The sequence below is a fragment of the Pithys albifrons genome, chromosome 3 (genome assembly GCF_047495875.1).
Source record: "Pithys albifrons albifrons isolate INPA30051 chromosome 3, PitAlb_v1, whole genome shotgun sequence".
Taxonomy (NCBI): domain Eukaryota; kingdom Metazoa; phylum Chordata; class Aves; order Passeriformes; family Thamnophilidae; genus Pithys; species Pithys albifrons.
Window position 1 is genome coordinate 68,401,177 of NC_092460.1, and position 22,364 is coordinate 68,423,540.

At 41.5% G+C, this 22,364-nt stretch overlaps 1 protein-coding gene across 1 annotated transcript in view; it reads left to right on the forward strand.

Moving 5' to 3' along the window:
- The window catches only part of PPM1H (protein phosphatase, Mg2+/Mn2+ dependent 1H), a 131,653-nt gene that overhangs the window by 53,911 nt on the left and 55,378 nt on the right, over positions 1-22,364 (forward strand). The window contains exons 2-4 of the mRNA XM_071552314.1: positions 5,127-5,292; positions 12,289-12,633; positions 20,435-20,547. Of these exons, the coding sequence (XP_071408415.1) occupies positions 5,127-5,292; positions 12,289-12,633; positions 20,435-20,547 (624 nt within the window). The remainder of the gene's footprint in view (positions 1-5,126; positions 5,293-12,288; positions 12,634-20,434; positions 20,548-22,364) is intronic.

A 22,364-nucleotide genomic window follows, 5' to 3' on the forward strand; every position in this document is an offset into this window, starting at 1 on the left:
ATTAACTTGGGACCAACAACTGGTCCTTTGGTTATGACTTTGCTATCTGTTGCTGGGTCCTTGCAAGTTGTTTTTGTTTTCTTTAGCTCAGCCTCTTCCACGTTCAGCTGATCATTCCTCCTGGGATGGCTTCCTACCTGGAGCAGAGGATTCCTCAGCAACAAATGGAAAAATATGTAACTTCTCCCTTTCTTTGAAACACTTTGCTTTTCTTTTGGGTATTTTATGTTCTAGTGTCAGAACCTGTGGGCTGCACAGATACTGCACACAGTCTCAGCCTTAACCTATATGGTGTCAGCTCAGGCTGCTCAGACCTTTGCTCTGGAAGTGCTTGCGTAGGATGCCTCAACCCTCACAACAGGTCTTACCGGGAAGGCGGAACTCGGCATGTTCTCTACTACTATGGAGAGGAACTTTGCCTTGGTGGGAGAGAAGCAGATGGGATTTTGATGTCCTCCTATGGTGTCAGGAGGTCGTCAGTTACCCCACAGCTCAACTAAACTAAGGGGGTGAGTCAGGCTCTCTTCTTTCAGGTTTTATTTCTGAGCTTGGGCATGTCTAGAGAGTTTGTGAGGCCAGTTCCCACACTTCTGCCGCAGTCTACCTCCACAAGCTCTTGGAGTTCTCCCAGTCCTTTCATTTCAAAAAGCATGTTTTGTGGACACTGCTGTTGTTGTGCATCATTCAGAATTTCTGCTGGGCTCTTCTCCTTCACACTAGTGAGTTAAAAAAATACAAGTACTTGGATGACTGAATTAATTTTTTGTCCGAATTTGAGACGTAGACCTGGGTATTACTGTCCTATTACAGCACAGCTTGGAACTTTGGCTGATTGCAACTTAATGTAATACCAAAGAGCATGGTATAGGGAAGAGTAAAACAATGAGAGTATATGTACTGGTATTGATTAAAAACTAAAAAATAAAAAAAAGTGGGCTGAATAGAAATGTATCAAAAGACTGTAGCTTTGGGTGTTTTGGGTTTTTTTTTCAGTTTGTAGGGTTTTGTTTGTTTAGGGGGGTTTGGGTTTTGTTTTGAAACCACTATCAAAGCCTGTTTTGGATTTGTTCAATTGGCCTGCTTTGGTTCTTTAAGATAAACTTAGGATTTTGCAATCAGTGACCTTGGCACACAACTTTGAGCCTTGTTTGTTGAATGAAAAATAGAAGCACACTCTAACCTACATTTCCATTCAGTCAGATGGGATTTGGGGTCTCAGGAGATAGCAGCAGAATGCTAATTGTGAGCCAAGCAAACTAGCTGGCTCCTATCTGAAGAGTTTGCTTTTAGCTGAGGACCTGTTTAAGATTAGTCTTGTGAGGTACTGAAGTGTCCGTCCAGGTTGATGCAGGTAGTTCAGGTGTGACCAAGCCCAACTACCTCTCTGCACAGGCTTCGGGAAGCTCCTGTTCAAATGTGGGATGTTTTCACTAGCAGCACTATACCATGAACTAAGCCTTAGAATTACTTATTACCGAGCAATGTGTTGGACACAGTACAGACAGTGAACTCTTTAAAAAGAGGAGCTTCTGATCCAAGTTAGGAATGTTATTCAGGTTGAATTTTGTAAAAGACTGGATAGAAGATAAACAGATATTGAGGGACAGGAGGGTTAGGGTTAGCAGTTGATCTGCTAAGTTTCTTGAGGAATTTAGAGAGAGAACAAAAGCAAGAATTACTTTGAAAATATGTCTGAGTAAAAGCTAGAGATTTATGTAGGCCTCAATTATTTTAACAACTTTTAATTAATTTTTTCTCTGCATTTTTACTAATATTAATGATAAAAATTAATGGAAATTATTAGAGTTTGTTTTGTTTGGGAAGGTGGGGGTTTTTTATTTATGTGTGAGAAGGGAGTGTTTTGTCTAATTTTGTTCACTTTACTGGTGGATAACTTATTTTCTGAGGTAGCTGGAAAAGCAGGTACAAAGGGGAAACCTTAGGATGCCGAGGCACTTCATCTGTGCAAAGAGGGGTAGATTTTTACACAAAAAATTCAGGAGGTCCAATTAAGGGTTACATTTTAGTGATATGAATATCTTGTTAGTTCTGCTTTGTTATTTGTATAAGCAGCTTAGATGTGATTTTTGTCGGGGTAAGTTACAGTCTGGAAGAGCAAGGAGGAAAGACAACAGTGAAATCAGCAGTAGAAAACTGTTTGAAAGATGTGCCTGGAGGAGAGATTTAGGAAACTGCAGAGGGAAAAGGATTTCAAAAGGCTGGCAAAGACAGTGCTATAGATGTTACCAGCTTCTGTGCTAGGCATCAGGCATCATCAGGCATCAGTTCAAGCTTTGAGATTAAAAATCATGGGTCTTCATTGCAGCCCTTTTCCAGGGTTTACCTATGAGATGGGATGTGAGAGTAGAAGAGTGACTGTGTCAGAAGAGGGGCAGCTTTTGCCTTACCTGGTAGGACTCATAAGTACTGTTTTGACTTCATTTTAAATTCAGGTCAGGTCTTCCCAATGAATGAAATAATCCTCTGCTGGAGAAAGAAAAACTGGAATTTTGGGAGATACAGTGCATTTCTGGGACAGAATGTATTGTTCACAGCCCTGGTGCCCCATTCTCACTACACTGACACCCTAACTCCCATGTCTTCTCAGTATTCAGTCTTGCCAGGTTCCTTTTGATCATGTCCTGTTCTAGTCAGGTGCCTGATGCACAGTTTCAACTCCAGGCATTCCATGGTAGTTGACTGCCAAGTTAGTCTGTTAGGTCACTTTGTTCTCATAATCTTTTTAATGTATTCAGTGTCTTGACAAAATTTCTTGGCAAGAGCTTTATAAAATGATACCATATTGTGCATAACTTACAACATCATTAAACATCAGATAATCTTCCACCATACAAGTCCTGAAGTCCATCACTAAGCTCAGAAACCAGGGCAATGCCAGTACTTGAATGACTTTTGTAAGAATCAATAAGTGGTAGGAAAGCAGCAATTTTTTGTAAGGAGTTGTTTTTGTCCCTTACTTGTCTTCTGCTTCTTTTTTAAAATGGGATTGAAAACAGCAGCATCAGTGAGGAGACCGATCAGCTAAACTGAAGATTGATTACCTCCTGATATGGAAAAACTACACTTTCTGTGCTGCTGCAGTATTTTAATCATGTTTGTGGCATTTCAAAGATGATTGGTCATGTGATTTAAATGTGTTGGTATTCATGATTTGTGTGTGTGTGTGTGTGTGTGTGTGTGTCCATCCCCCTCGTCTGCCCCTATTTTGGAATGTAAGCTTCTTTTTCTAATGTCAAGAGAATGTGAGTTTTCAGACTGGAAGCTCATTGCATCTCAATATTTGATCTCTAATTGCCTGAAGGTTAAGCGCTACAGGGAGTGAGTGGTTAAACTGCTCACAAGTACCTTGCATGAAAATGTTCCTTCATCTTTGCTTCCTGTGTGTTTTATAAAATAATTTTATGCACAATTAATGTTTATTTATAAGAAATACTTGTAAATGACTAGTGGTATTGTGCATACAGATAGACAGTATGTGATATTTAGCACTGTAAGGAACTTTCCATTTCTGAAAGCAGTTAATTGTAGGGAATGTACATTTTTTTAGAAAAAGGAGACTGTTTTTTCTAATCAGAGGCAGGAATACTCACTTGTGTGTCACAGTAACATATTGTTCCTTGAAAGTCAAAATAATATATTACCTTTAAGCAAGGCTGACACAGAATGGACTTTCAGCAAGAGCAGACAAGCTGGGGCAGAGTCCCCTGAAAGCCTTCCTTTGGTGTTTGTTTTCATTTCAACAACCTTTAGCAGATGTTTTCCTATTTTGTAAAGGTTTACTGTAATTAAAACATTGAAGATCAAGAAGTCAGGTATGTCTTGAACTTGACATTAGGATTATGATGTACCTTCAAGCTGTTTTAGTTTCTGAGGAGGCAGCAGTTATTTTTGGAGTCATTGTGTGCCTGATGTGAAATTTGGTGTTTGTCCTGTAGTGGAAACACTGAGTATTGGTCAACTTGTTCACTCAAACTTGGTAGTAAAGAGGAATGGGTAGATAGCGTTTGTAGAGGAAGACATGCTTACATCAAAGTGACAGTCTCTTTGCTTGGCTGGAACAAGACATGGTCCCAGCTTGCACAGGTTTTCCTCATATGAACTCAAGACTGTCAAAGCACGTGTCAGCTGAAGCAGAATTGCTAAGTTTGTTATGAGATTCTCGTGTAGAAAGTGGAAAATGTGTTTGAGCTTAGGTGCTCTGAGATGGATGATAGTAACCACAGAATTTTGGATAATGTAGACTTCTGATTAGGGTTTTAAAAAGTTGGTGGTGGAATAGCTGTTATTTCAGCCTGCCCTAAACAAGGAAGTTGTGGTGAAAGTCTCAGGATACTTGTGGCTGTGCAAAGCTTGTACTGAGCTCTTACTGCCGGTTTCCGTATGCCTGCAGCTCTTAGTGCAAATCTTCTGCTCTCTGCACTGCAGATGGGACAGATGGTTTGAGGTGGGCTTTTTGGGGGTAGGTGGTTATGTTATGCAGTACTAGATAGGTCTATTTACTATGTATCACTCTGTTGCTGTGATACAAGCAAGCTTGACTAGTCTGTCAGAATAGAAGGCAAAGTCTTTTCTTTGTATTTCTGTCATAGCATTTCTAATATATGCCATTTGAACAGACTGCCTTTAGCAGTGACAGCTTTGTAGATTTATAACAGGTATTTTGTTTGTGCAAGACTTGGAACTCAACAGAATGCACACTCTTAGCCAACAGATTCATTATTCATAGAACAGAGGCTGGCAGGTAGAAATGCAACTGGGGAACTCATGTTTCAACTGGGAGGCATACATGCTATCACCTTGGACCATAAAGTAGTCCCTTTAAAGAAAAGTGCATTATTCCTAAGAGTAAAACATGTCCATGGTACCACTGGTTCTTATTCTCACAGTATTGCAAAAAATGCTTGCTTTGTCATGGGTAGGTGTATGAAAACAAACAAGTATGCATATGTGTGTGTGTGTGTGTATGTATATGTGTAAGTCAGTCAGGACTTGCAATACTGCTGGATCTGGTTCTGTACATCTTGAGTCACATGTGAGATACAGATGGGGGCTTCTGTGCTTTGCTAACTTGGCATTGTTTTCTTTATTTGTTTGTGTTTTCTTAGGGTAATAAATGCAGGGAAGAGCACGCACAATGAAGATCAAGCCAGCTGTGAAGTCCTCTTCGTCAAGAAGAAAGCTGGAGGCAGTAATTCTACACCAAACAAGAATTCAACAAAACGGAGATCATCGCTGCCCAATGGAGAAGGTCTCCAGCTGAAAGACAATTCAGTAAGCAGACTTCTGTAGCTTGTCAGTGGAAAAGTACAAAATAAATATAAAAGGATGTGGCAATGTGGCATTAAAAGATGTTTACTGAATATATCATCTTTTCAGTTACCTCTTATTAATTCTCTGCTTAAATACAGAACACTTCACTATATTTTTCTTAGTTCTGCTACTTGATTTTTTATTTTTTGCATTGAAACCTGCTCTTTGCATCCCAGATATTTTAGTTTAAAAATTATTTTTCTTTTTGTTTCATTTCTGAAATACAGTATTTGAAAATTTGAAGATGATCAGAGGGCAGGAGCACCTCCCCTCAGAAGACAGATTGAGATCTGGGTTTGTTCAACCCAGAGAAAGAAAGACTCCAGGGGAAGCCTTAGAGCAGCCTTCCAGTACCTAAAGAGAGATGGAGAGGGACTTTTTACAAGGGTCTGTAGTGAAAGGATGAGGGGTAATGGCTTAAACTGAGAGAGGGTTTATGTTAGATATGAGGAAGAAATTCTTTACTGTGAGAGTGGTGAGGCACTGGAGCAGGTTGCCCAGAGTTTGCCCAGGTTGGATGGGGCTTTGAGCACCCTGGTCTAGGGCAAGGTGTCCCTGCCCATGGCAAAGGGGTTGGAACTAAATGATTTTTAAGGTCTTTTTCAACCCATATCATTCTATGATTCTCTAATATGCACAGATGTCTCATGGTGCCACAAGCAGAGGTCAACCTCGACCAGCTCTTTCTAAGTTTCTGCACTGTCTTGTAGGTATATTTGTACTACATGGAGCTCTGTGGACACTGCATTAGCAGCTGTTCGGACTGAAGCTACAGAGGGCTCAGATAAAGACCTGTATGAATCATATAGGCTGTTAAAATGTGTCTTACATCTAAGCCACATCTTCAGCCAATGTCAGACAGATACCTGCCTTCTCTAATTTTATGAACTACTAAAGCAGGAGAATCTTTTAGTTTATACAGATAGGGTACGGTCATCCAGCATTCAGTGATTTCTGCAGACTATGGCTTCTCATTTGTGTGGAGTGTGATGTATGTCCTGCACTGGCAATCATCTGCTGTTCTTCATCTGTCTTGTATTCTGACTGGCTAATTACTTTATCTGCTCTTTAAGCATGAACTGAGCCTCCAGCAGAGACTGATAGCGTGTGTCCAATTCCAACATTTCGCCATGTAACACTAAATGCCCTGTTTGAATGTTGGAATTGGACAATGTGGATAGCAGTATTCCTGCTGCTGGAGAACACGAGTTGTCCCTAAGTGATAATGAGTTTTTCAGTGGACTGTAAATAACCTTTTTTTGTGGTTTTTGTTTTGGGTGAGTGGAGGTTTTTTTGTGTGTATGTGTGTGTCTGTTTTAAATCAGATGGTGATGAGCAGTCTGCTTTAGTCTTTCTCCCAGAATTCCATGTCTTGGTACACCTGATGGCTGTGGGGTTCATTGGTGCCCTGAGCAGCAAGCATTCCTCTTGTACTGTGTCCCTCCCCACCTCTTGCTCCTCCTGTTCTGTTTCATATTGCATTATTGGTGCAGCATTTTCAAACTGACAGATTCTCAGCGTTTGTAAATTGCCCTGTTCTTTCCTCTTTCAAATCTTTCTTTAAAACACATATTCAAATTTCTGCATGCTCATCTTTCTCATTGTATTCAGACAGTCATGATTTCTATTTTCAAGTATATATTTGCACACTCCTGGATAAAGAATTGTGCCCGGAACTTGCTGGGACTATGAGGTCTATGTACAGTCGTGCAAAGCAAAACAGAATTTGTTTTAATAGCCTGCATTTTAAAAAGTCTTTCCTAGAAAGTCCATGCAGCTGTCTGCTGTTGGCCCATGCAGATGCTTGGTTCCAGGAGTCTATTTAACTTTTGCATGCTTTATTTATGTTTTATGAAGCAAACATTTAGCCACAGAACTTGTTTGTGTATATAAAACACCAAGATAAGCAACAGTGTCCTTGGTCCATGTGGTGGGTTTGTTTGACACAAAGGGAATTGCTGTGCTCTGCATATAGACACACCACAGACACCCCTGTGTGCGCACTGGCCTGAGCAGACACATCTTGACACTAGTTTTGGTCTCACGCCACATTTAAGTTCCAGACCTCTAGGATGTGGTTGAATGTACCTGTGTGCATACGGTGTGCAGAGTTTGCCTGTATTTTCATATTTTGGGGGCATGTGTGGGACATAAAAAGCTTTGTAGCACAAAGCCCAATTAACATGCAGTATCAAAAACTTCTCAGGAGCAAAAGGCATGCACTGCATGGTCAGTCATCTTCCTCAGAAGGAACTTTTTTCCAAACACTAAATAGTTCATAAGATTAGATTGCCTTAAAAATACAGGGACCTGTTTAATTATTGGAAAGGCATCTTCACAAGCCTTGATGTTATCCATTGTAACAGTTGTCATGCTGTTATGGTATTGTAATGGTAGGGTCGATAAACTGCATGTTTTTTAAAACTGCTCTTTTTATCTTTTTGAACTTTAGTGTCAACCTCATTAAATATCTAGTTACCCAGTGTTTATGAGAAGTATTTAATGGAATTTTCTGATTTTTCTTTCTCTCTTCACTGGTGTATTTCCTACTTTGTATCTTTCATTTTGATTTTGGAATAAACAGTAACTCAATTTCAAGTTTCTTAAGAGAAATATTTTTATTTCAAATATTCTATTCTTGATTCTATTTCTGACATATTTTGACCAGAAATTAGCACAAAATCTGAAGTCAGAAGCCAGGTGGTTCATATAATATACTGTTTTCTAGTTACTTGTTATATTGTTCTTTATATGTTTTTTTCTTATCTATTGATTTACTTCTGTAGTCTACATGGCACTGGAATGAGTGCTATAGCACTCATTATTTAACTGTGTAAAACCTATTCTACCATGTTGTTAGACCACAGCTTGTGAATTTAAATTTGTAATATATTTTCCTCAAACACGCAGCATATTTCTTGAGAAAGTTTTCTACTAGAGGGCAGTCTTACATTAGCAATTAGTAGGATTTTTCCTTGCTACATCTTTTGTTGGTTGAATGTATCTAAAAGGAAACAAAAGAACCACACTTGTTTCTATAATGTGTCATATTAGGATGTAGAAATACTGACTTGTGGCACTACAGTGAGCAAGTAATTAGTAAGAAAGCCAGAGGCTGAATACTGTAAATGGCTTAGAGGGAAATCCCACTGTAACACACAATCTGAAATTGTCTCTATCTGGTGAAGCACCTTACAGAAATATTGAAGAAAAAAGAATAAGGGAAGCAGTTTATTGAAAGAAAATATTTATTCTGTTCTTGTTTATTTTTTAAGTGTGGAGCACAAGGGAAATAGGCATTGTAAGTTAAACTGTCTCTTCATTTAACAAAGCCCTTTTCATCAGCCTCAGATTTTTCTTTTCATCCACAGAAGGCTTGAGAAGGCCACATGCCATTTTTGTTTTATCCTACTTTTTGGGAAGTTTGTGAAACTTAAATGACAGCTGCATCTGAGATTTTCTTTATGCTAACCCCATCAATCCAGCCCTGCACATTGGCAAGGCAGCATAAGGGAGTCAGACCCACGCTGTCCACACGAGTTGGGTGCTGCTGTCATAGCCTTGACTCTGCAGCTTCCAGGAGTGGGAGGGAGAAGGTGGCAGGCCAGAAGTGCAGAGGTGGAGAAGTGAACATTTCTTTAGCCCTGACACACACGCAAATCCAAGGAAGCCTGTTAAATAGCATAAACATGTTTTTCCTGTTGAAAGGATGGGTAATAAATTGAGCAGAGCAGTGAAAGGAAAGACTCTACAATTCAACCCTAAGTTAATTCTCTCCCCTTCCCTCCACCCCCCTGCACTGCTGCTTGATTAATCACATTTGCTGTCTGTCCCCATTCAAGAGCATTCATGTTAAATTATACAGCTTTTTCACTGGTACTATTTTTAAATGCCTTTAACTATGGAATACCTTGATGACGAATACTGACAACCATCAGCAAGTGAAATGGGAATCCAGTGCCAGGCTATTGTCATAGTGACAGGCTGCAGGACTTATTGTGATGCATTATTAACTGTAATTGTAATGTGAGGATACATGCTTACTAATTCTGCAGTGTTCTTTGCCACAGTGATGGGTCAGTGTATTTGTTTTGCGTGACACAAGGTTTGTAGCCTACCACAGGCAGCTAAATATTCCAACAGTAACACAAGGAGGCTTTTCTCTAAGGATTGGGGTGGCAGTTGCTGGCCCAGTTTAGATTTTATGAGAGCTAAAGATGTGCTCTCATGCATTGTGTGAGTGTAGTTCATATCTGTAACAGTAATACTCAGGGTATAAATCTTTAGTGGCAACATGATTTTATTTGCCTCCTTTGAATTTCCTTCATAACAAAAATCTGAAGGTTTTCAATGTGGGACATCTGTCTTGCTTACCTGAAAAGCTGATCCCAAACTGATCACTACTACTAAGATTCCCTGGGGTTTTTTTCTTGCTATACTTGAGCTCCAGTTCTCTGTGTGTATATGTGTATATATATATATATATATATATATATATATATGCATTTTCTTTCATGATTTCTCATCTGTTGCTTGCCCCAAAACTTTGCATGTCTTGATTATATTTTACAGTTGCAAAACCCCAGGAGATTGCTGAGCCTTCCTGAAAGCTAGGTCAGCAGTTGAGGAGCCTGAAGCTTATTAAATTTCCTAGTACATCCTGGAAATTAATTGTAAGGTCAATGCAGTGAAGTATCTGTGTTCTCTTCATGTCTCTGGTAGCTATTTAGTTTGCTGTTAAATCAGAATCTTTTGAATGAAAATGTAAAATAAATCACTGTGGTGATGAATCACAATCCTATTTGAGGGCTCTGTCCAGTTAAAAGAACAAATGGAGACTGGTGTTTCAAAGACTACTTTGACAGAATATTGCCAATATAGTAAAAATAGATGTCTTGTTCTCTGAGTTTGCTTAATGTCAGTTCTTTTGGGGAAGAAGTTCAAGCTCCCAAATGTAAAAGAGACAGGACAGCCATGCATATGCACACCAAAGTAGGTAATCGCTTGGTGACTACGGCTGTGCCAGGAAGAGCAAAGATCTTTTGGGGCATTTTGTCTTATCTGTGTGCCCTGGCTGCTGGCCCTTGTTCATTCTCTGAGTCACTGCTTTAACTGCAATATGTATTTAATTCTCATTGAATTGGTATGGGTTTGGGGAATTAATTTCTTTCAAATAGAGGGGATGTTTTTATTCTCAGGGTGGGGAAAAAACAGTTCTTTTCCCTTTTTAGACGACTAATATGTTATCAGTGGCTTTCCTCTTTACTAGTTCAAAAGCAAATGAAGCTTTGTAGGAATACACAGAGGTTTTTGAAGACAATATTTAGATGACAGTAATACCTGCAGATCCCAGCTGAAGTTAAGGCCCTGGAGCATCTCACACAGAATGTCTGTATGAGAGCAGTGTTATGGTAGACATATCCCCTGACTGCTTGTAATACACTCTGCAGTTATCTAGGATTCTTCTTCCATCACTAGGGAGAAATGAGTCTACTTTTGAATGAGATGAGCATAGTCTGAAAAAGCAGAGCCTTTTCTCTGTATGGCCAGTATAAGGACAATTTAGAGAACTGTCCTGCAGGTATGCAGTGTAAATGTCTAAACTCAGCTGAACTAGTAGCAAAACCCTCTTTGTTCAAGAACTGTCAGTCCAAAAAGGGCAAGATCAATGAACCACCATAGCTGATGTGGCCATGCTGTGTTCATGTATGTTGCAGCCTGAAAATACAGCTCAGGCCCATGTGAACTTGTCTGTCCAAATTTGTGCTGCCCATTGGCTTAGAGGAAATACGTGATAACATTTTAGTTTCAGTTTTTGTCAAGGGCTATTGTTTGTCAGTTTTAAAGTATCCCAGTCTCTCCTTTATTTGACTCCCAAACTCATATGAGGCTTGTTCAGTACAGGAGAGGTAATAATAATGAGAGTAAATTGTTAAAAAATGTTAATAACTGTTCTCCTTTATCTTCTGAAAAGTTGTAACACAAATTTTAGTGTGGACTTGCTTTGGAGAACTTCAGAAAACTGGGGCAAGAGTGTATATGTGTAAACTTGTTCTTAATTGTAAGTTTCTGTTACAGTTTGGGAGTCGGGGAAGAACAATGACAAAATATTTTCTTCCTTTAGGTGGAAAGTAAAATATTTTCATTTCAATCAGAGGTGTAATGCCTTTGTTTTTTTCCCCAAAGGTAGCACATTTCCATAGGCGTACAGGACCTTTAAATGACATAAGCATTTATGCTGTGCAAGCATTATCCATGATGCATCATGACATGCATTTTGGCCAGGGAGCCAAACCCTAAGAGAAGAATGGGAGCAGTAGTTTGATCTACAGATTCCATAAGGCTCAGTGTTGCCATTTTGAATAAATAATCTCAGTTTTCAACTGAAATACTTTCATTTTGGGATACTTGTTTCTGTTGGCAAAATACTTTCACAATTTGCATGAATAGCAGTCTATTTATACAAGGCTTTTAGTTGCTAATCCTGTTAACCGTTAAAAATTACTTTAGCAGAATTTTACAGCCAACTATTCTGTGAACTTGGAGGGATTCTGAGCCCAGAGCCAGCTAGTACAGCTGCCAGCCCTGCCTTCAAGGGGGAAGTTTCTCAACAGCTTTTTTGGTGAATTTATCATGCTGGGTAAGTGGGTGGGTCTGGATAAGGAGCTGCATTTGCAAATGTGTACATACATGTGTTGGCTTTGCCAACATTCTAGGATATATTCTGTGTGATCCTTACTATGATAAGTAATCCAGGACTTTAGGGCAATGCTCCCTTATCTCAGCATTTTAGTAATGGAAGGAAGAACGCACTCAATTCCTCCTCCTGGAGGAGCCCTCTGCTGTGTAGATGACTATGCTGTTGATGCACTAGTTAAGAATATGCTTGAACTTTACTCACAGCTGTGTAACAGTGACTACCTCTTCCTTCCCTTTCTTCCCTTCCTGCTTCTCCAGGACACAGATGGGATCAATCTGTACTACTGGTCTCTGTTTGATGGACATGCTGGGTCAGGGGCAGCTGTGGTTGCTTCCAAACTTCTGCAGCACCATATCCTGGAGCAGCTGCAGGAGATCGTAGACATCCTGCGGAACACCGCCGTCCTCCCGCCCACCTGCCTGGGAGAGGAGCCTGACAATCCGGCCACCAACAGCAGGACACTGACACGGGCGGCCTCCCTGCGGGGGGGTGTGGGGGCCCCAGGGTCTCCCAGCACCCCTCCCACACGCTTCTTCACTGAGAAGAAGATCCCACATGAGTGCCTGGTTATTGGGGCCATAGAAAGTGCATTTAAGGAAATGGTATGTATGTCTCAGGGCTCTGAGGTCCTTGTTGCTTACATGTATCACATGATGTAGAGAACATGAAGATATAGAGAGGGGGGTTTTTTCACTTTTTTTTCCCTTCCACTACCTTAACACCATCTGAGTGTGGACAGAACTATTTAAGAGCCTTGAGCTTACCACATACATGCCTGTGATGCAGGAACTGCATGATAAGTCCCAGGTAGCACTATGGCAACGCTTATGAATTACTTGACTTTTAGAAGCATGATGCTCTTCTCTTTTCTTTTTTATTCTCCCCTTTCTTTTTTAAGATAAAGATTTGTGTTGCCTTACAGTAACAGATTTTAGCATTGGCTGCTATTATCAGGCTGAGTATATGGGTATGCACTTTACAAAGCCTTGTTACCCAAGCAGCAGCAGCAGCAGAGGCTCTTGGTCTTCCCTGCACCACAGCCGCTTGTACTTGTTGCCCAAAACTACATAAATGGAACATAAAAGGTCACATCAGGGACATGGATGAGGAGCAGCCTCCTTGGTCCAATGACCCATAGTTCACATAGTGTTGGACTGTCTATAAAGCACAGCAGTGCCTTTACAGTGTGTGCAGCTCTTCACTGAGGCAGATTGGGTGTGGGGAAGTGGGACATGGAAGTAGATTCCTACAACCCACTTGACTTACATACAGCATGAACAACTGTGAGGAGATCATGAGGTTATGGAAACTGAATATCCATCTATTTCCCTCTGGAAACTGTTTTTTCTATTCTGTAATTGATGTAGCTGCTCTACATCTTCCCTCTTCAGTTTTCCATGTTATTAAAAATTATTCTTGTTAGGCAGATCAGTGGTTTGGCCCGCTGGTGTGTACATGTGGATCACATCTTGGGAGATGTGATCTTGTTCTTTTTTTTCTTTTTTCAAAATTTTATTGCTGTATTTTTCAGAAAAAGCCTCTTATTTGAAAAGAAGGTTTTTGAGCTAATCAGTGTTTCCCAGAGGTTGTATTTGTCTGAAAAGAAGTATTCAATCATAGTTTTTCCTGATATATGTGCCTTTTGTTCAGTACATATAATTACAGACTGGAGTTGTTGGTACAAGTAGTACTTAACTTTAAATTCTGAATAACAATTATCTTGCTGGATTGTTCTTTCTTCCCAAAGAAGTGCAGGCAAACAGACCCACGAACTGTATTTGGACATGTAGCTGGATATGTCTAGGAGCAGCATTCATAGCCATGGTTTAGGCATCATTCAGTGTGGGGTGTGTGAGCAGATTTATGTACTATGGCTAGTGGGCTCAGTTTTGCTCCCTTCTTTGTTGAGAGAGATGATGACCGTGCCTATCCACTGCACCCTGGTGGGTTCAGAGCATTTTTAAGAGAGGGGACAGCAATTTCACACTTCAGCTGGCATAATTTTCAAGCCAGAAGACTGCCAGGCTCTGAAAGCATGACATGATTTGCTCCTGTTGCAACTGTCTCCAAGTGTAGGAGAGATGAGCAAATGGAGTGTCCTGGGACTGGGCAGCAAAGGTAAAAGAGTGTAGAAGGGCTATTTCAAGTGCTCTGCCTTTCTAATGAGAGCAGCATGTGTGTCACCCATCACTGTTTTCCTGAATGTGTCTGAGTGTTCAGGGCTGCTACTGCCCTGCATTATTTGAAGTTCACATCTCTGTAGATGTTCATATAGAAGACCATCTCAGCTCATGTTTGGGCACCTGACTGCTTGTGAGGGCTTTTGTGGGTAGAGTATGACAAATGTAGAAACCCTAGATAACTCACTACACTTAGAGTATCTAGGTTACTCCTTGTATAGGTCATAGTAATCTGTTCTCCCTGTTTCTAAACTGAACTAAACAGAATATATTCCTCCCTGTGTCTTTGTTAATATGGTACAGATTCGATCCCATTTGCTCTTTATCAGAGGGCTAAAGTTCATCGTCTGTCTTTGATACACAAATGACTCTACCACAATGCAATATAATTTCAGCATTAAGTTTTACATTAAAAGGAAATCTTATAAAAATGGTCAGATTAAGAAAAGCAATAGATAATTGCACCTACTTTAAGCTCTTGGAGGAGACTTGCACTTGTAATTGCTTTAGGCAAAATAGTATTTTCTTTCATCTGTGTAAGGGAGCAGTTCCAAGGTCAACACTCCTGTGTCACATCTGTACTTGCAATAAATGATCTTCATCCTGCCTCTGACTAACTTCCTGCTACCTTATACTCCCAGTAATCTTTGCATGAAGATTTTGGGCCACTTTGACAGCGCATTTTTTAATCAGCCCTGTTTTGTACTTGTATGTCATGGATGTTGTTGAGTTAGGTCAGTGCAGTTGAGATGTGCACAATGTATGAGGGTTTTGTGCTCCCAGACTGTACCTTTTCACTTGGTTCATGTTTCCCGGACATGCAGGCAGACTTCTTGGTGGTGTTTCCTGAAACACCCATTGCTGCAAAGGAGTCCTATGAACCTGGCAAAAATGATGAGTAGATATAGATACTTTTTTTTAAACAGTCCAATCTGACAGGTTTATCTAAGGATGGTTTTGTTCCCTTTTCCTGGAAGCATTTAGCATGCCATCATTTTTTCCCCCCAAATTCCTTATAAATTTTAGTTAAACTCTAACTGGTTTTGCCTCAAGTCTCAAATGAAATGCAATTCAGGACTTTAAAAGTATTTTAAAATTATTTTTCCTCTATTTGGTGTGGTTTTCTTTGGACAGTTCTTGTCTGACAGCTACATGCAGTTAAACATTGTGAAAAGAAGACACCAATCAAGTCATAGCCTAACTTAGACATTTAACAATTAAACTGTTTCCATTTAGAAGTACTGCTAAATGGTATTCTCTGTGTTGGAACTGGCATTAGCAAGTTTGTGCTGTTTTCAGATAATTTACTGTTCTGTTTAAAAAACAGTAAATGCTCAATATCAGCAATTGTCAGTATCACAATTGTTCCAGTTAAAAGGAGATAAATAAGCTCAAGCCCTGAAGGTACCGCAAGTGAAATGCTCTAAATTTCATCTCTTGTTTTTAAAGATGTGCATTTACAGATTCTGTTCAAAGGAGCCAGGAGGGACGCTTCCAAGTGCTGTTCTGTATCAGTTAGAAGCATCAAACTATAATCTTTGCCCTGTATTTAGCCTTGTATACATGTCTGTAATGTATGTATTTTAAAGAAAGATTAAGAGGAGAGAGCACCTATTCCACACTGAACCTGATTTAATTTTAGATGGGAAAAATTGGCACAGAGCTAGTCTGTATGGTTTGTTGGAAGGTATACATTTGCATACATTGCATCATGATTTTCTTCTTTATTGAGATTTTTTTTACTTAGATGAAATGTATACAGGGGTTTTTTTCTAGATTGGTGCTATTTTAATTAGTTGAACAGTCTTGAGAGAGCAACCTGTGTTGTACAGTTTTCTTCTTGAAAAGCTTCACCTCATTATATAGCCAATAGAAGTGAGGAGAGTTTCATCAGGATTAGGGGCATCTGATGCCTTTTTGATAGAGATAAAGCAGGCTAAGGAGTTAATTCTGTGTTTATGTCTTCTGAAACTTTTTCTTGCCAAAAAAAAAAGCAGACACCTGATACTGTGTGTGTAGGGAGAAAAGCTACTATCTGTCATAGCAAGACTGAGATCCTGGCTGAAAGGGCTCTGTTCTGAGGATAAACAGATGACAAGAGTAGCCAGCAGGTTGAGGGAGGGGATCCCTAGTGAGGCCGTGTCTGGAGTATTGTGTCCAGTTCTGGGCTCCTCAGTACAGGAAAGACAAGGAACTACTGGAGAGGGTCCAGTGGAGGGCTAGAAAAATGATTAAGGAACTGGAGCATTTCTCTTATGAGGAAAGACCGTGATAGCTGGGCCTGTTCAAAGAAGACAGAGGGGATTTCATTAATGCATATAAACATCTCAAAGGAGGGTGCCAAGAGTGTGTCTTTTCCATGGTGCTCAGAGACAGGAAGAGGAGCAATGGCCATAAACTAAAACTCAACAAGTTTCACCTCAACATGAGGAAGAATTTGTCTTTACTCTGAGGGTGTCAGAGCCCTGAAACTGACTGCCCAGGGCAGTTGTGGAGTCTCCCTCCCTGGAGATATTCAAAATCCGCCTGGATAGGTTCACCTGCTCTGGGTGACCTTGCCTTGTCAGGGGGATTGGCCTGGATGATCCCCAGAGGTCCCTTCAACCCTAACAATTCCGTGAATCATAGAATCATAGAATCAGTTGGGTTGGAAGAGTCCAACCCTTAATCCAACCCCACTTTGATTGCTAGATCATGGCACTAACTGCCACATCCAGTCTCACCTTAAAAACCTCCAGGGTCAGAGAATCTGCCCTGGGCAGGCCATTCCAATGCCTGACCACTCTCTCTGTAACGAACTTCTTCCTGATATCCAACCTAAACCTCCGCTGGCAGAGCTTAAGCCCATGCCCTCTTGTCCTACTGTTGTTTGCCTGAGAGAAGAGACCAACCCCCACCTGGCTACAACCTCCTTTCAAGTTGTTGTAGAGCATGATAAGCTCTCCTCTAAGCCTCCTCTTCTCCAGGCTAAACAACTCCAGCTCCCTCAGCCTCTCCCCATAGGACTTATGCTCAAGTCCTTTCACTAGCCTTGTTGCTCTTCTCTGGACCTGCTCCAGCACCTCAATCTTTCCTGAACTGAGGGGCCCAGAACTGAACACAGTACTCGAGGTGTGGCCTCACCAGCACTGAGTACAGGGGAAGGATCACTGCCCTCATCCTGCTGGCCACACTATTCCTGGCACAGGCCAGGATGCCATTGGCCTTCTTGGCCACCTGGGCACACTGCTGGCTCATGTTCAGTCTCCTGTAAATCCAAATCCCCAGGTCCCTTTCTGCCCGGCTGCTTTCCAGCCACTCTGTCCCCAGCCTGCAGCGCTGCAGGGGGTTATTGGCAATCAGTTATTTTAGTTGTTGCAGTGTGCCAACTTGTTGCAATGCGGGTGAGGCAGCGTGAATGCCCCTAGCGCTGTGTTCAAGGCCCCGCATGCCTGAAGCTCCCGGGAGCTGCTGGCACTGCGGTGTTCGCGCCTGGCTCGGGCTCCGGCGGGAGCTGCCGGCGCGGGGCGGAGCGGGGCGGGGCGGGCAGGCGGGAGCGGCGGCGCCGCGCGGAGCCTCCGCCAGGGGGCAGGAGCCGCCCGTGCGGATGGGCCGAGGCTGCGGCACCGCCACCAACACCGGCACCGCTGCTGTGCCGCGAGCCGAGCCCTGGTCTGCCCCGGTGCGTCCCGGGGCCGAGTCCTGGTCTGCCTCGGTGTGTCCGCGGCCTCGCTCGCTCGGGGCTGGGGGCAGAAGGCCGCCCTGCCCGTCCCTGCGCGATGCGCTCCGCAGGCTGCGCTCGGCCCCCCCGCGCCCGGGCAGACCCAAGTGAGCATCGCTCCTGCCCCGCCCCGCCCCGCGGCGGCCCGGCCCGGCCCTCGGATAAATTACCTTGCTCTGAAATTTTTCTGTCTGGAAAACGAGGAAAGCTTTGCATACAGTCTTGTTTAGAATTAACTCCCTTACACTTGTAAAGACTGCAAAGGCGTTTTGGGGTTTCTGCCTGTGCTTGTGCTGCTCTACTTTCCCAGCATCACTGTTATAAAGTATTTCATTGAAAGCCGATGACTCTACATCAGAGTGAGTTGATGGTGTTGGCAGGCTTTATTTTATTTGCCCCCCTCAAATCTTGCTGAGTTGTCAGAAGGCCTTCTCTTTTCTTGGCCCTGAAAATGTCAAGCAAAGTATGTAATATCAAATTAAACATGGCACCGAATGTACTCATGGTAGAAAAGTCAGGTTCTGAACAACAACTAGATGGAAGAGCCCAGCAACAGAAATGATTTGAGGAAAACTAGATCTGTGTACTGAATTAAGTCAAGGAAATTCTGAAAATGAGGCCCTAAGGGTTATCCATCTTCTATAATAGATGCTTCTGAATTCTGCTTATTGAAAGAAATAAATTTTAATTTAGGCATTCCAGCACTTCCAAAGCATATGTATGACAGAGCTGAAACCATGTGAGGAATTGCATATTGTTGGAAGGTCTCAGAGGAGGATACTCTTAACTGTAGAGATGAAGGATTCTTAAAATTCCTGGCAGTAAGTTTAAATTATTTTGATGGTTAGAAAAGTCTGCTTTCTTTGAACTCTGCAGCTTAATTTAAAAATATATAGAAACCATGGGGAGGAAAATCAGCTTCTCTATGGCAAGATTGGATAAAGAGGCATTTATAATAGGCCCATGTCTATGACCAAAAGTTCTGTGAGAATTGATTTTTAGCTTGGAGGTGCTTTCCTCCTGGTCCACACCACCCTACAGCTCAAACCCTCCCACTCCCCCACCCCCGGTGCAGGGACAGCAGCAGCCCCCGGCTGTCTGCGGCTGCCACGTGCAGTTCCCGTGCGGAGCAGAGGATGGCCCGCAAGGACAGCGCCCCAGCACTGTGCTCAGGGCAGAAATGAAATGTATGTACACTGGCCAGCCAGGAATCACGCCCACCCATGCAGGAGAGGCGCCAAGCACTGCTGAGCATCCTCAGTGCTGCCCCGGGTCATCTCCCTTCCCTGAAATTTGTAGGAAACAAAGCATGGGACAGTGACCTCCTCCCAACCCTGCAGATATTCGATCAAATTGCAGCTGTCGTGGTTTGCATTTATTGTAGTGCTTTCCTTCAGATAAATTTAGCTCTAAAACAAAGCTCTAATTTCCATACCCCAAGGCATGGACAATTTGAGCTGTTTGTTGCTGAGTGCAAATACAATAATGGCTTAAGCGTAGTTCTCTGTTTATGCACACATACAGAGGCAAACAAATACAGTAATAATAAATCCCATGTAAAAGTAGGCAGGGTTTAGCTGAAAAAATCTGCCAATACTTGCAATAATGATGTTAAATGATGCTCCCAGTTAGAATCCAATATTAAAAGGACAGGCCAGTTTGAAATTTTGTGTGATTCTGGACACAAGAGAGGAGGGTAATTTGTAAAATGTTGTGTTATTACCCCAAAATAAACTAAGAGACAGCAGAATTAATTCATTCATGTATGCTTCAATTTTTGTTTAAAATGCATGGATCAGTGGAAAGTAGCTCATTTACTTACGTCCTTTTTATGTTCTCCAAGCTTTCTTGGAGACTATATTTATATGTATGTACATTTTTATGTGTTTGTTCATTCCAGGACTTGATTGACTGTTGGTGAGAAATGTGATTTGTGTTCTTCACTTCTGTTAAGCAGGAGGACTTTTTTATACAAAATATTTTTGCACTTAAAATCAGTTTAACATCCACTCATTCTCTGTGTTTCTGAAGGGTAGCCTTGTGGCATGAGTGCGTCTTGCTGCTGTTCCTAAATGTATATACTCCACAATCCTAGCATTCCTTTAGGGGAGCAGGTAGTTATTCATGTCATAGCTGGGTCTCATTAATTATATGCTGTCTATGTAAAGCACTCTCCAATTATACCACCAGGTACTTGTTAAGCTACATTTATCTTTGCCTTCATTGTGCTTTTACCGTAGCAAATTCTCTTGCATCCCTGAGAGTTGCAGTTTGTTCCTTAATGCCTGATGGTTTACAATCTCCTGACCTGATTTTTCTCAAACATCTTTGTAACATTAATAATAGGTACTCCTCAGCTTCTTGTTCTCACAGACCATGTGGCCATAGCTGCAAGAAAAGAAAGTTAGTGGGACATATAGTTTAAGAAAGACTGTATCATATTTTCATTTTTTAGGGTAATCTTCATTTTCTCAAACATTAGTTGCAATGTGTCTTTATAAATCTTATTCTCTTTTCCTACAGGATTTGCAAATAGAACGAGAGAGGACCATGTATAATATTTCTGGTGGCTGCACGGCCCTTGTGGTGGTGTATTTATTGGGGAAGCTGTATGTGGCAAATGCTGGTGATAGCAGGTAAGTGTGGTATCTCCCCCTGTAATCCATCACCCCAGACTCCTGAGGTCTGGTGTTACCAAGTTCCTTAGTTGCAAACAGTGCCTCAAGAGGATTCTGTTTCTTGGCTGAACACTTAACAGTTTTCACAGATATAAATGCAAAGGCCGGTGATAGAGTTTCAGTATCTTGTCAAGTGGTGGTTGCAGTCAGGGAAGTTGACAACACTTATGGTCCTGTAGCAGTTTCTGAATAACTTGATGGTTGCAGAGAAGTGGAAAGATGCTAAAAAGCCATTGAAGAAGAAGGGATGTTGGATGTATAGTAAAACTGTGTGTTGAACATTGCCAAGATGACTGCATCTGGAACAGCTGGTAGGACTACATTTGTTCAGTAGGAAGTCCTGTTGCCAGGCTTAGTCTTGATAGGCCACTTGGCTCTCAGATTTTTATATAATTGAAGGTAGTGATCTGTAAGCAGATAGCTACTACTCTGCAATGGAGGAGGAGGAGAAGGAGACAGACACAGTTTCAGTTTTTTGCTTTCTGCTCTTGTGGCTCATGTATTTGTCTGTTTCTCAGAACTGAATACTGTTTTTCAGGAGTTCTTGCTTTGTTAAACTTTGAAATTGGAGGCCTGAAGACTCATGACAAGAAGCTTTTTCTTTGTCTTCTGATGTTGCTAAAAATAGGAGCATACTGGAAATCTCTTACTTGTGTTCTTTTCCCCTCACTCACTCACTGCCCACACCACCATCAGAGAGGTAATGAGGCTCTTCTTGCAAGACTTCAGACCCTGTTTCTTTTGGCAGCACACTGCATGAACAGGACAAGGAGTATAGTTCCCCATATGATGCAAACTGCTGTTGTATTCTGTTCATTACCAGCTGAATAATTAAGTCTGCAAAGGTACTGAACCATGTTGTCTTTAAGTGAAGACTGCTATGGTTATGCATTTGTGTTTAAGGTTTGTGCATACACAGTTCATGTTTGTAGTGTGTACACCCATGTGCTTACAGAGACAACACTCAAGAACAAAGAGTTCTGTAGTTTAAACCTCGTATTTTTATTGCCTGTTACTGCTTTGAACTGTGTAGGAAGTCAGATAAATCCTTCGGGCTTAAAATTTCAAATCTTTTCACATTTGTTATTGTTTTTAAGATGCTAAATTTGCTGTATATGTTGAAAGTTGTTCACCCAGTTCTTCTTGTCAAGTGATACAGTTGAATCTCCTTTTTGCATCTGACATGGTAGCTGCAAATATGTTTGAGGTGATCGCCTATCCAGTCATCAGAACTGCTAGCTGCACTACATTCTATCTCTCCTGCCATTAAATTAGAAATAATTGTATTTTCTTGTGCTATTGCACTTGAAGTGCAGTTGAATCTCTTCCTTAGTGTTGGCTAATTCGTTTTATTGTCTCTTGAAAGTGTGCTGTGTAAAACTGGCCATGCAGCACTTCTGAATGGCTGAGATCTGTGTTCATAAATGACTGGGACTGTGTGCTTCCAGTTCCCCTAGGATTCTTCCTGTGCTCCCCAAGAGCAGCCACAGCTCCATTGTAGCCTCTGATACCCAAGGGGAAGACACTGCTGTTGACAGTGATCTGGAGTTGTTGCCAGTGTATTGGCATAACTGTAGTTAAAGACACTAAGTCTTCGAGAACCTTTGAATGTTCATTAAGTCCATCCACAACATCTTGTCAGAAAAAGAGAAAGAGCAGGAATCAGAAAGGAGGCCATCAACAAGGCTGGGTGTTGTTTGAACCAGGATTCAGATTTTTCTACTCATTCCCAACATCTGGTATGTAATAGAGTCCCTCCAGATCCAAAATAATTC